The sequence below is a fragment of the Cervus canadensis genome, chromosome 23, assembly GCF_019320065.1.
Source record: "Cervus canadensis isolate Bull #8, Minnesota chromosome 23, ASM1932006v1, whole genome shotgun sequence".
NCBI lineage: Eukaryota > Metazoa > Chordata > Mammalia > Artiodactyla > Cervidae > Cervus > Cervus canadensis.
Genome location: NC_057408.1, coordinates 39338148 through 39352361, shown reverse-complemented (window position 1 = coordinate 39352361; position 14214 = coordinate 39338148). Strand labels below are relative to the sequence as shown.

General features: G+C 36.5%; 1 protein-coding gene across 1 annotated transcript in view; it reads right to left on the bottom strand.

Annotated features, from left to right (window-relative positions):
- Nucleotides 1-14214, bottom strand: part of CCDC178 (coiled-coil domain containing 178) — a 369825-nt gene that overhangs the window by 31614 nt on the left and 323997 nt on the right. Inside the window, exon 19 of the mRNA XM_043444502.1 lies at nt 10444-10578. Coding sequence (XP_043300437.1) covers nt 10444-10578 — 135 coding nt within the window. The remainder of the gene's footprint in view (nt 1-10443; nt 10579-14214) is intronic.

Here is a 14214-nt window from a genome sequence, read left to right as displayed (position 1 = left end):
GGATAAGAGGCTTATGGAAGCTTCCTGAGAGCTTGACTGAGGGGGAAACTGAGTTGTTCTGATGGGTGGGGCCATGCTCAGTAAATTTTTAATCCAATCTTCTGTTGATGGGCAGGGTTGTGTTCCCTTCCTGTTGTTTGACCTGAGGCCAAACTATTGTGGAGGTAAAGGAGATAATGGTGACCTCCTTCAAAAGGTCCCACCCATGCACTGGTGCACTCAGTGCCCCCAACCACGCAACAGGCCACCACTGACCCACGCCTCCGCCGGAGACTCCTGGACACTCACGGGCAAGTCTGGGTCAGTCTCTTGTGGGGTGTTTACTTCTTTCTCCTGGGCCCTGGTGTGCACAAGTTTTTGTTTGTGCCCTCCAAGAATCTGTTTCCCAGTCTTGTGTAAGTTTTGGTGGCTCTCTGGTGGGGTTAATGATGATCTCCTCCAAGAGGGCTTATGCCATACCCGTGTCTACTGCACTCAGAGCCCCTGCCCCTGCAGCAGTCCACTGCTGACCCGTACCTCCGCAGGAGACACTCAACACAATTCTGGCTCAGTCTCTGTGGGGTCTCTAGGTCCTGGTGTGCACAAAGTTTGTTTGAGCACTCTGAGCGTCTGTGGTGGGCATGGGGTTCATCAAAAAGTCACAAAAATAAAATGCTGGAGAGTATATGCAGGAAAAAGAACCCTCCTGCACAGTTGATGGGTTGTAAATTGGTGCAGTCACTATGAAGAACAGTATGGCGGTTCCTTAAAAAACTAAAAATGTAGATGGTATATGATCCAGTGATCCCAGTCCTGGGTATATAGCTGGAGAAAACATAATTGAAAAACATACATGCACCCCAGTGTTCACAGCAGCACTACTTACAGTAGCCAAAACATGGAAGCAACTTAATTGTCCACTGACAGATGAATGGATAGAGAAGATGTGGTACGTATGCACAATGGCATATCATTTGGCCATTAAAAAGAATGAAATAATGCCATTTGCAGCAATATGGATGGACCTAGAGATTATCATACTAAGTGAAGTATGTCAAGACTGATATCGTATGATATCACTTATATGTGGAATCTAAAAAAATGACACAAATGAACTTATTAACAAAAACAGCAGTAGACTCACAGACAAAGAAAAGAAACTTGTGCTTACCAAAGGGGAAAGGACAGGATGGACTAAATTAACAGCTTGGGATTAAAATATACATGCTACTCTATATAGAATAGTTAGTCAACAAGGACCTACTGTATAGAACAGGCAACTATACTCAATATTGTATAATAATCTATAATGGGAAAGAATCTAAAAACGAATACATATATATACACACACACACACACACACACACATATGTATATAACTGAATCATCTTGCTGTGTACCGAAATTAACTCAACATTGTAAACCAACTATATTTCAATAAAAATTAGAAAAAATAAAAAATATAAAAGTATACTTTCAATATAGAAAGAAAGTGAAAAAATCCACCCCAAAGGTAGGGGTATAGAAGAAGTGAACTCATAAGGTCTCTTTCACCCACAGTTTTCTAGCTCTGAACTGACTTTTGGCAACAGGCATTTATTTCTTAGCTACAGTAAGCCTTGGATGAGGGTGGAATGCTGATTTTACATTTAACAGAAGATATTAGTTAAAATGTATATTAATAGCTCATTATCTGAATGTTTTAATTTAGAATATTTATTAATTCTCTTTTTAGTTTATGTGTTTATGCATACTTTAATGATTGAGGCAAGAATCATTAAAGGATGTGAAGTCAACCAAGCATTTCTTTTGACACATTACATGCCTAGATGTGTTGTGTACCTATATGTATCAATATTTTCTCAAATTATGGCATTAGGAATGATGTCAGATGTGGAGTTGCAAGTTCTGAAGGTGGAAAGACTAGAAAGTATAACTGCTTCTGTGATGAATTGATTTTGGCAAATTTTGGTAGGAATTTGTTGCATTTTTGGAATCACCTTACAGCACTATCAGGGACAAAAAAGAAGAAAGTGAGTTAAAGTTGTAAATTGTTGACTGTGTAGGGAGCATGTTGCATACATCATCTCATCCAATTCTCACAGCCACCCTTGGGCATATGCTGTTTCACATCTCAGGTTATACCACCAAACGAGCAGTCAAACAACTCACCGACCCACCTACCCTAAAACAAACACTGATATTCAAGCAATTAAGTTGATATTTCCAGTTCAACATGGAGAGAGAAAGATTCAACAAATAAAAACAGTTACCCTTTAAACTATTTTGAGCTATTTATTTACACAAGTAGTAAGTCAAAATGCACTGCTAAAATGCACTGTTTTAGTACCTCTCCTGTCATTTCATATGCCCCTTACCTATTTTCATTTTTTGTTAGTACACAGCTTCACTATAACTTTAACCTGTTTACTGTCTTGTTTTCCCCATTGAAATGTAAGTTCATAAGGATAAGAAATTTTATCTGTTTTGCTATTATTGTATCTTTGTTAATGAAAATATTTTTAGTTTTTGGTAGTCAAACTTAACAATATTTTTCTTAGTGATTTTCTTCCCTCATTTAAGAAGGTCTCTTTTTTTGTTTTTGTTTTTTTTAGGAAATAACTTTTTATTTTATATTACAGCATAGCTGATTACCAATGTTGTGTTACTTTCAGGTGTACGGCAAAATGATTCAGTTATACATAAACATGTATCTATTTTCAAATTCTTTTCTCATTTAGGTTGTTACATAATATTGAGCAGAGATCCTTGTGCTACACAGTAGGTCCTTGTTGGTTATCTATTTAAATATAGCAGTGTGTACATGCCATATTCAAACTCCCTAACTATCCCTTCCCCCCATAACCATACATTTGTTCTCTAGAGAAGAAGGCCTTTGTTGCTTCAATACTATTCAGTAGGCTGTATTTTAAAAAAGATACTATAAAATTTCTAATGCTTATTCTAAAATTTATATAAACATAAAATAATCTACTTTACTTTATCCCTCAGATATTTACTTTCATCCGTCAGATAGCTGAGAAGTGAATAATCCACCCTCATCTTATACAATTTGAAATCCTACTTTTATTACATTCTAAATTTCTAATAATCCTGGGGCATTCCTGGGTGCTCTATTTCAGGGCATAGCCTCAGGCTTGCTGCCCATTTTGTAAATGAAATTTTATTGGAACACAGTTCCATCTATTCATATACTATCTTCTAAGGCTGCTTTCCTGCTACAAGGATTGAGTAATTGCAACAAAGACTGAATGTCCTGCAAAGCTTATAATATTTACTAACTGATCCTTGAAAGAAAAAGTTTACCAATTGCTCTTCTGTTTTATAGAGCTTTTGATCTACTTATAAATCAATGTTATGCTGTTTAATTCAATTGATACAGCTTTTAAAAAATATATGTTGCTATCCAAAGACATAAATTCCTGACTTCAGCAATAATTGTTCTTTTTTAAAAAAAGTCAGAGCTAAAAAAAAAAGTCAGAGCTATTTTGGTGGATTTTTATCTTCCAAAAGCATTTAGAATCACTTTCTCAAGCTTCACTAAAAAATCTTGTCTTGATTTCAAGTATGACTGTATTGAATTTATAGATTTTTCAAATGTGAAATTTTCTTTTAAAATTGGCATTTTCCCAATACGTATAATATTCTTATCCATGAAAATAATACGTATTTAATTTTTTATTTAAGTCTTTGCTTATATCTTTTCAGGGTTTTTTAGAAGCTTTCTCTAACAGGTTTAAGCAAACTTTTTGTTAGGGCTTCCCATGTGTATCAGTGGTAAGACTCCACCTGCTAATGTAGGATACACCAGAGACGTGGGTTCTGTCCCTGGGTGGGGAAGATCTCCTGGAGAAGGGAATGGCAACTCCCTCCAGTATTCTTGCCTGGGAAATTCCATATAGAGGAGCCTGGCGGGCTATAGTCCACAGGGTTGCAAAGATTCAGACACGACTGAGCACACACACAACTTGTTGTTAGGTTGATTTTTAGGAACTCTATTATCTCAGGCTGCCATTTTAAAGAACTGTCTTATTACCTCTAATGCATTTCTGGTTGATTCTCCTAGATTTTCTAAGAGAAACACCATATTATCAGATCATAATGATAGTTTTGCCCTTTTCCCACACAGTGTACTATTTTTCTTGACTTACTACTAACGCTTCAGAGCAGTGATGCGCAATAATGACGATAGCCAGGAATCATTACTTTTTTCCTGATTTAAGTAAGATGCTTCCAGTAATGTATCACTTAATGCATTTTACTAAGTTAAGAGAATTTTATTATAAATTCTTTTTGTGACTTTTATTAGAGTAAGTATACGTTGCCTTGATATTAAGTGTTTTCAGCATATATTTAGTAATGTAATATTTAGAAATATATAATATATCTCTTTTAACCTGTCATTAAATTAAATTACAGTAACATGAGGGCAGGAGGAGAAGGGGATGACAGAGGATGAGATAGTTGGATGGCATCACTGACTCAATGGACATGGGTTTGGGTAGACTCCGGCAGCTGGTGATGGACAGGGAGGCCTGCTGTGCTGTGGTTCATGGGGTCGCAAAGAGTCGGACACGACTGAGCGACTGAACTGAACTGAACTGCTTTTCTAAAGTTGAATTTCTCTGTAGTTGAACCAAAACTTACAGGTTTTGTTATGTGAAACCCTCATTTTCTTTTAATTTTATAAAGTTCAAAGAGATTTGCTAATATTGTCTATTGTGACTGTAAATTTTTAAAGTTTTCTCTGGTTTTCAGTCAGTTCTAACATTATATATTCTGAATTTATTTTGTCATGTGCATTACATTCATTATTGTGTGCCTTAATAAGTTATATTTATATTCTATCAATGTGAAATATCCATATTTTAGTGTTCTGATTCTTTTTGCTTTTAAGTCTCTCTCTCTTTTTAAATTGTGTTTATGTGCTCAGCCCTCTCCAACTCTTTGTGACTCCATGGACTGTAGCACGCCCGGTCCCTCTGTCTATGGAATTTTTAGGCAAAGATACTGGAGTGGGTTGCCATTTCCTTCTCAAGGGGATCTCCCCAACCTAGGGACTGAACCCTTGTGTCTTATGTCTCTGGCATTGGTAGGCAGATTCTTTATCACTAGCACCACCTGGGAAGCCCCTATTTAAATTAGAACTTCATATTTTTTTTTTCTAAGCTCTTCATTCCATTTCTATTTGTCTGAAGTACATAACTTCTAGATGAGATGGATTTTGCTTTTATGACCAATCTGCAAACCTGTTCTTTAAATTGTGTAATGAAATCATTTAGCTATTATGGTTACTAATATGTTTGGACTTTTTTGTTCATTATTATACTCTTTCTGTCCTCTTTCCTGAATTTTGAATTGTTCAACCTTTTACGACACTTTTGTTTCCCTAGTAGTTTGGGAGTGACAAATCTCATCTCCAGAACTTCTTAGTAGATAGTCTTACTACTGGCAACTATATTTTAATATCTTCTGTTTAGAATTAATCAGTAAAGATTAGCAATATAATGTTATTCCTCAATCATAATATCTCTAAATGAATTTATTTTAAAAATCTAAATTTCTATAATTTCTTTGGTCTTTAAAGAGATCACATAGCTTCAGAGATTTTCTCTTATATCACATTACTAAGTTATTTTAGATTTCTACCCTGTGGCTTTTTTTTTTTTTTTCTGACTTCTTTTCATTGGTACAGTTCTTTTTCAGAAATAGGAAATTGGGCTGTCCCTATATGTATTATGTGTGTTTTTGTGTGTGCATACACGCATGTGTGTATGTGAAATGATTACCTTACTTCCGTGCCATCAAAATCTCTGGCAAAGCACCTCAAGAATTCTTCTTTTTTATTATCTACATAACTGTAGGCACCAAGAGCTGAAAAAGAGCCTTTGAGGTTATCACACTCAATCTTAATAAACTAGTTCACTTAATAATAAATTCACTCAACAAATATTTTTGAGTACTTACTATGTTTTGAGAATTATAGTTGGTGCCAGGATATGCTTTCCAACTGAGGAGGCTGACATCCTAGTGGGTAGAGATATGGACACACAAACAGATGTTGTGTAAGGGGATCAGGAGAGTATTCCAGGAGGAGCCCTGGGAGGAGGTGATTTCTGGCTGCCTCTTAGGCCATTTGCTTTCCCTCTACCACTGCAGGAGCTTCTGCTTGAGTATCAGCAGCACACGTTTGGACAGCATCACTTGTTAGAAAAATGTATTCCTACTGGGCCCAAACCCATCTTCCAGACTCTGCCATCATTGGTCCAGATGTTGCCCTCTGGAGCTCTTCAACATATTCACCCACAGACCTTCATTTAGTGGTCATTTAGATGTTTGCCATGCTGAAGTCTTCTATACTTAACGCATTCTAAATTTTACTTCTTTCTCATCTCTCTTAAATTGGTATTGGCAGGTGGATTCTTGTGCCACCTGGGAAGCCCCCTTTTAAATGAGAACTTCTTATTCTTTTTTTGAAGCTCTTCATTCTGTTTCTATTTGTCTGAAGTACATATCTTCTAAATAAGATGGATTTGCTTTTATGACCAATCTGTAAACATGTTACTTTAAACTGTGTGATTGATTCACTCTCAAGTGAATCAATATGACCCATAAACTAAACTTTCCAAACCTGTATAAAATATTGCAGAAGTACTCAACTTTTGAAACAGAGCAATGAGAGTTACTGTATCCTTTAACCAAACAAAACACCTGTGCCTTACAGCCTACGATCACATCAACATGGTCTAGCCGCATCACATTCTTTCAGTTAAATGATGAGTCTATGATGAGTCTTTTTTTCCAAATTAATTACCAAAGAAGTATAAAATATCACAGCATCGTTGTTGCTGTTCAGTCATTAAGTCGTGTCTGACTCTGTGTGACCCCACGGAGTGTAGCACGCCAGGCTTGCTACAACAAGTTAATGTGATCACAGCATTAAATACATTAAAAGTAAAAAGAGAACAATAATGATGTTAAAATGAAATCACAGTACTCACTCTATATGGGCTCATATGTGATCTTAGGACTATATACTGCATATGGTCGGAGTTAAGATGTCTTACTTGCTTAAAGCTGAATCATGGCATTGGCTCTAAATTTGTAGTAGCTCTCTTTGGCTCATTTTGAAATTATGGTGAACTAAAATCCCTATATGTACATTGATATAAGTGGCTTCAATGTTAAATATGCAGATTCTTCATTCCAGATATAGTTCATTTTATTGGTTCCTGCTTGATCGTGTAATTCAAAAGCTTATCGGCCCACCTGGGTTTCTGCCATCTGCAAGAGCTGCCAATTATGCGTTTTGATGGTCTTGCAAGGGACTGCTCCAAGCTCAAGGATGAAACAAAGTTGCCCTTTTCTGTTCAACATGTATTTTGAATTACTTATTGCTCAGTTACACATACAGTTTACTTTTCAGAAGGTTCATCAGATGATTTTCTTGTCAAATAGTTCACTAATGCCTTATGGCATGATTACAATGCTACTTTCAAAATATAAAACATTAGAGTGCCCAACATGGACACGCTGCTGCTGCTAAGCCTGGCGGGCTGCAGTCCATGGGGTCTCACAGTCAGACACGACTGAGCAACTGAGCACACGTAATAGGTGAAAACAAGATGGGCATGGGATACTTTCAGTCTCCTTGGTGGCCTTGTTACCATACACCCTTAAAAATGGAACAAGAATTGAGCTAATTTCACTGCTGGTGCAAAGCCCCAAGGGAATTTAGAATCCTCTAGGAAGGAGGGCTTACCAACAGGTGGGAAGCATTAGCTGCTGAAAATATCACTGTGTTATGGTGTTGTGCACAGACTACAATAGGAGATCAATGAAGGTGGAAATTAATTCACCTGGAAGAGGAAGGAGGGGGAAGAACTCGGGAAGGATTTTGCAAAGGAGATGTTTGATTTGAGTCAGGTGTTCTTTAACAGGAAAGGTAAGAAAGGGTATTGCAGAAAAAGGAGGAGAAGAAGGAATAAATAGAAGGTGTCTTGATTAGTAGGAATTTTGGAGTGGATAAAATTGACTGAAGGAACTTGTGTGGAGATGGATGAAGCTGGGAAGGTTAGCAGGAGCTGGGGACTGTGTACCATGTTGAGGGGTTTGGACTTGAATTTTTCCAGAGGATTGCACATGTTTCTATAGTTTTATGGCAAGATCATGAAAATGATATTTTCAAATTTTGATTAAAAGTCAAACTTGAGATTTTCTAAATGGAAGGTATCTCCAGTAGATAAGAAGAGAATCCACTATGTTATGCTCCTTAAGTTCCCCAAATACAACCCAGTCTTGCTGCTGTATCTCTAGGTATTGAGTACTTGAATTTTCCTGCTGATATGGTCCTATCATTTCTGAAGTGAACTTCAGCTGGGATGTAATAGTCATGAAGATAAGTAATTTAAAATCAAGTTTGGTAAAGAAAGTATTGGTGAATTCCTAATGCAAAATTAGAATAAGGACTATTGAAGATTATGGATTTAGAATTCATTTTACCCAAATTCAAATAATTTCTATTGACATTATCAATATTTCAAAATACACCATAATTCACAATGCAAATTTATCACTGTAAGACTTTTAAGAATGTTTACATTTGGGCAGAAATATAGGATTTTAAGATAATAACTAGAACATGCAGATCACCTTTGAATGTTTAAAAGAAAATCATGGGTTAAACCACTCTAATTTTTAATATACTAAATGTTAACAGGCATTTTTAAGGAAAGAAATATAATTTCTAAAACACTGAAATTATAGTTTATACTCAAATTCACATATGAATTCCTATTAAACCTACACATTTTAAGCACTGACTTTCCAAAAATTTAAATTTCTCCAATTATTTAAAATCTTTGTTGCAATCCATTATCAATAGAACTCATATAAAGTATATAAATAAAGCATATATATACATATATTTGTTAAAGTACATATATTCTTTTTATGGACTTTCCTGGTGGCTCAAAAGGTAAGGAACTTGCCTGCAGTGCAGGAGATCTGGGTTTGAACCATGGGTTGGGAAGATCTCCTGGCAAAGGGAATGGCTACCCACTTTAGTATTTTTTCCTGGGAAATACCATGAACAGAGGAACCTGGTGGGCTACAATCCATGGGTGGCAAAGATTTAGCCAGACTGAGCAACGGACACATTTTCAACTTTCATACTTTATATGTGGGGCTGCTGCTGCTGCTGAATCGCTTGTCGTGTCCAACTCTGTGCACAGGCCACCAGGCCCCTCTGTCCCTGGGATTCTCCAGGCAAGAACACTGGAGTGGGTTGCCATTTCCTTCTCCAATGCACGCATCCATGCTAAGTCACTTCAGTCGTGTCCGACTCCATGCGACCCCATGGACAGCAGCCCACCAGGCTCCTCTGTCCATGGGATTCACTGGGCAAGAATACTGGAGTGGGTTGCCATTTCCTTCTCCATTATATATGGGGTATTTGTCTATGTATCTATCTACATACTCCTCAGAAGGAAACAGCAAAAATAGCCACAAGTAAAAACGAAATTTTGAAATAGCTTTGGAAGAGCTTTGCAACACCCACTTGTTTAAGGGCATTAAAAGCATCATGAAATGCACACATAATTAAGATATTTAGAAAAGAATTTTGTTCGGTCAGTTTCGGCATGCATTGTTAATACCTTAAGTTAATAAAAACTATGGTTTTTTATGATGTTACTTTTTAATAGAAGAGGAACTTTTTATTCTTGATAGAACTGGTGGTGGATGTTTTCTTTTGGAAGATTGTTTTATACACATTGTAACATTTCAAATAGCAAAATATTCATTTGCTAAAAATGTAAGTGGTTTTCAAATAATAGTCTTCAAACAGTTAATATGGGCTTCCAAAAGAGATCAGAGTCTTAAAATAAGGACAACTGATCCACCAGACGTTTCTACAGAGTAAAATTTCACATGTATCTGGAACCACAGTTATTAAAACATTCTCCTCCCCAATTGCTTATTTTTCAAATAAAGTCATCTCCAAATTGGCTTAGGATGATGAGCCTCTTGCAAAAGCAGAAGGGGAAAGAAAACAGTTAAATAGAATAATCACAACTATCATATTCACTGAAGTAGATTTCACACAAAAGCAACACAAGGCAACTGTTGACAGTGTCTTTTAAACAGCCGAGCAGTGTCTGCAAAGCCTGAAGATGGGAAAATCTATACGTATATCAAATGTATGTATAAAAATCCATCCTGAGGTCTGTGAGAGAGAAGTTCAATTTCCCTTTTCCCCCAAAGTATGCATGGTGTATATGCTAACTTACTGAATTCATCCTTCATGCAATTCCAGTTTATTAAAGAGGTTAAAAATTTATAAAACTCTGATGGGATATGGTTTTAATGCTTCATCACACTACCCATCATTTGCTTTTCAATCTAGATCAGAATGATCTTTCCCACTTCCCTGCAGTCACCTACCTGCACAGCTAATATTTTCTGAATACTCTCTTGAGAGTCTGTCTGGAACTTGGCCAGCCTCATCTGGCTGTAGAAGACCACCAGCTCGAAGTGCTTCTGCCACAACTTGTGTATCCTCCTTTGCAGCTGACAGAACTACAGGGGAGAAGGAGGGGGGCAAAAACACAAGTCAGAGCGGGAGAGGAAATTAATGGCAGTGTTCAAGAAGAATGATGGAGGGAAATATAGAAAGCAGTCAATAGCCCATTCCGCACTGTACGGGCCTGACAGGAATTTCACAGTCTCTTGATTTTTCAGCCCACTCATGTGCATTCATCAGAAACCAGTCACATCTGGCCGCCAGGATGGGGGGTTAATTTTCTCTAAATGCCTCAGCAGTTTTGTTCTAGCTGAAGCAAACTCTGTGACTGCAAAGCTGATGAGTAAAATATTTCTACTTCACCCAGTTTAACTCAAAACCGATAGCCTCGGGACATATTGAACCTTTCTTTAAAAATAATCTTTTGAAGCTTCTTTGAATGGCACATCAGGTCAGGCCAAAGTTTAAAAATGCAACTTGAAGACTTTGATGGACACCGTAGACTTCTTTTTTTTCTCCTCATAAAACCCTACAATGGCTTGGCAATGTGTGCTTTAGAGCATGACAAAACTAAAGAGAATTAACTTAGCCATCAACTGCTAGGGAGAACAATAACAGGGAAGAAATTTCCAGCTAGAATTCCCTATTAATCTACCTCCCTCTGACTATGTGACATAGGAACATCTCACTGCACTCAAGTACAGTGGACGTAACGTTTACAAGTGACTTTAAATGCGGAAACTATACAGAGAAAGAAAAATTTCTCCTGTGAGGCATTCTCCATCTTTGGGAAATTTAATATAAAAACAAAAACAAACAACAAAAAAACCACAGTAGAAGTGTTACCAAGGCAATTTACACTTGTCCTTCAACAACTAGCATAGCTGTACCATACAGAATTGTTATAATTATTTTCAAAAAAATTAGCTTCATGAAAATTAACCAAAAAATATTAAAAATATTTACTCATAGGTTTCTATCACTGAAAATGCTTTTATTTTTTGATAATATGAATAACTGTTTATGTTGCTTTCTTTTTAGATGTGTTTTCCAGAACAAAGAAATAAATGCCAAAAATTTCATATTGAATATTTCTTCATAAAGGAATTAAAACGGCACATAAAATGGCCATTTTATGTTCTATTTATTATTTTGGGTACTGGTTACATTTAAGGGAGGCTTGCAAAACCTCATCAAGCAGTGCCCATATGACTTGTGGAGCTTCCTGTGTGCATATTTCAATAAAACAGTTTACTTAAAAATCACCATCTTTAAAGTAGCTACATGCTACTCCCTGTGAATTCTTTATCTTTATGATCTTCATAATGCATTGAAAAAAGCCACACATAGGTATCTAGATAAATCCACAGAAAACAAAATCTCTATTCTTGATTAATTGGTTCATTTAGGATGAAAAAAATAACCTTGACTCTAAAGCTATTTTATCTTGGTAAATGCTGAAATACATTACTTGAGATTAGTTTCTGGGCATTTCAGATAATTTAGGCTATTGAACTAAATGGCAAATCACTTTTTGAAGAGGAAAATCTGTCAATATTAATTTTTCTGTAATATTTCAATATTTATTTAAATAAATATTTTAATAATTTTAATATAATATTGAAATTTTTCTGCCAACTCTGACAGACAGTGGGGTGAGGGTATGCTGTGCCTATATGTTCATTAAGACACTAGAACACTTTAGTCAAAGAATTATTCTATTATTATGATATACACAAATATGACAGAAGGCAAATAAAAGGAAGATGAATTCCAGAAGATTTCTTAAAAGTGAAGGTAAGAAAAAAAAAAAAAAAAAGGGGGTTTGCCCCGCCCATGCAAAAAAAAAAAAAAAGTGAAGGTAAGGTTTTTTTTACAAGTGGACATTTTTTTCAATGTGCGGAAGATTTTCCAAGTGGGAGCTTATCAACCAAAGTGAATTGAATGTTTCCCATACCCACATCTTAAATGAGGAGAAGCTGCTGTATATAGTAAGTCAATTTTATTCACTCTTCTGTGCTCTAGCTTAAGGTAGCCACAAAGGTCTTAAATTAGTACTTTAAGTGGTAACTGAAGCTACTTAAGTAGAGACGTTCTTTAAGTATCAACTAAGAAAGAGCAATATCTCAGAAATCTATAGCTAATAAGCCTCTATGAAAAGATAAACCAGGAAGAGAATAACTGAAGGCATTCTTAAAGAATAATCAGAATCCAATAAAAGTCACATATATATGCATATATGTGCACATTAAAGACAATACAATGATCAACTATATCTATATAAACATATTTATACATATATAGAAAAATATTTAAGACCTGGAAAGGACAGTTGATTAAGAGTTGGTCATAATGACACCCTTCTAGGAAAATGGTTATGATAAAAGCCCAATTGTAAGATGTCAGCCAACAGTGGTCACTCAATAAATACTTACTGATACTAACTCAATAAAGTGAAATGGTAAAATTTTAGTGTCAAAAGTGAAGGAGTGAATAAGACATTCAGGAACTTACAAAATAATGGAAGAAGAGAGAAAAAATAAACCAAGTAAATGAAAGACTCACAAAAATACACAAAGGAAAATTAAAGAAAAAGAGCTTGGGCTCCAAAATCACTGTGGAGGGTGACTGAAGCCATGAAATTAAGAGACGCTTACTCCTTGGAAGAAAAGCTATGACAAACCTAGACAGCATATTGAAAAGAAGAGACATCACTTTGCCTAAAAAAGGTCCATATAGTGAAAGTTATGGCTTTTCCAGTAGTCATGTATGGATGTGAGAGCTGGACCACAAAAAGGCTGAGTGCCAAAGAATTGATGCTTTCGAACTGTGGTGTTGGAGAGGACTTGAGAGTCCCTTGGACTGCAAGGAGATCCAACCAGTTCATCCTAAAGGAAAATAGTCCTGAATATTCATTGGAAGGACTGATGCTGAAGCTCCAATATTTTGGCCACCTGATGCAAGGGTCAACTCATTGGAAAAGACCCTGATGCTGGGAAAGATTGAATTGGGAGGAGAAGGGGATGATCGAGGTTGAGATGGTTGGATGGCATCACTGACTCAGTGGACATGAGGTTGAGCAAACTCCAAGAAATAGTGAAGGACAGGGAAGCATGGTGTGCTGCAGTCCATGGGGTCACAAAGAGTCAGACATGACTGAGCGACTGAACAACAAAAGAAAGAGAGAGAGGGAATTAAGTTGTGAGTGGAAAAGTCCTTCAGGTGGATGCAGAATTCAGGTGGGACCAAAGTAACGGAAACAGGTTTTGATCTCATCAACTTCAATTAACCCAGCGATTTTGGAATGAAATATGCCAATGATTACTTTACTGAAGCATAATCATTTCCTGAAATGATTACATGCCTGCCCTCTCATTCAAATTTTAGGGACGGTGAGGTGGGATGAGGAAGTGAGTGATAGAAGAAGCAATAAAGGACAGAGAGGGACATAAACACACTGAGGGGAGAGGTTAGCAAGGGCACTCTGAGGACTTGCCGTGTACTCAGAAAAAAGAACGAAAGCCGTTGCCAGATGGACTGGCCTACTGATAAGCCCCAAGCAAGGATTTCAAGAATTTTGGGAGAGAATGGAATATTCTTATAAAAGTCTAAGGAGGAGAATATTCGGGCAGGAAGAGTCATTTTGGGAAGAGAACCTCAACTTTGTTGCCCTTGATTTTGTATACGAAAAG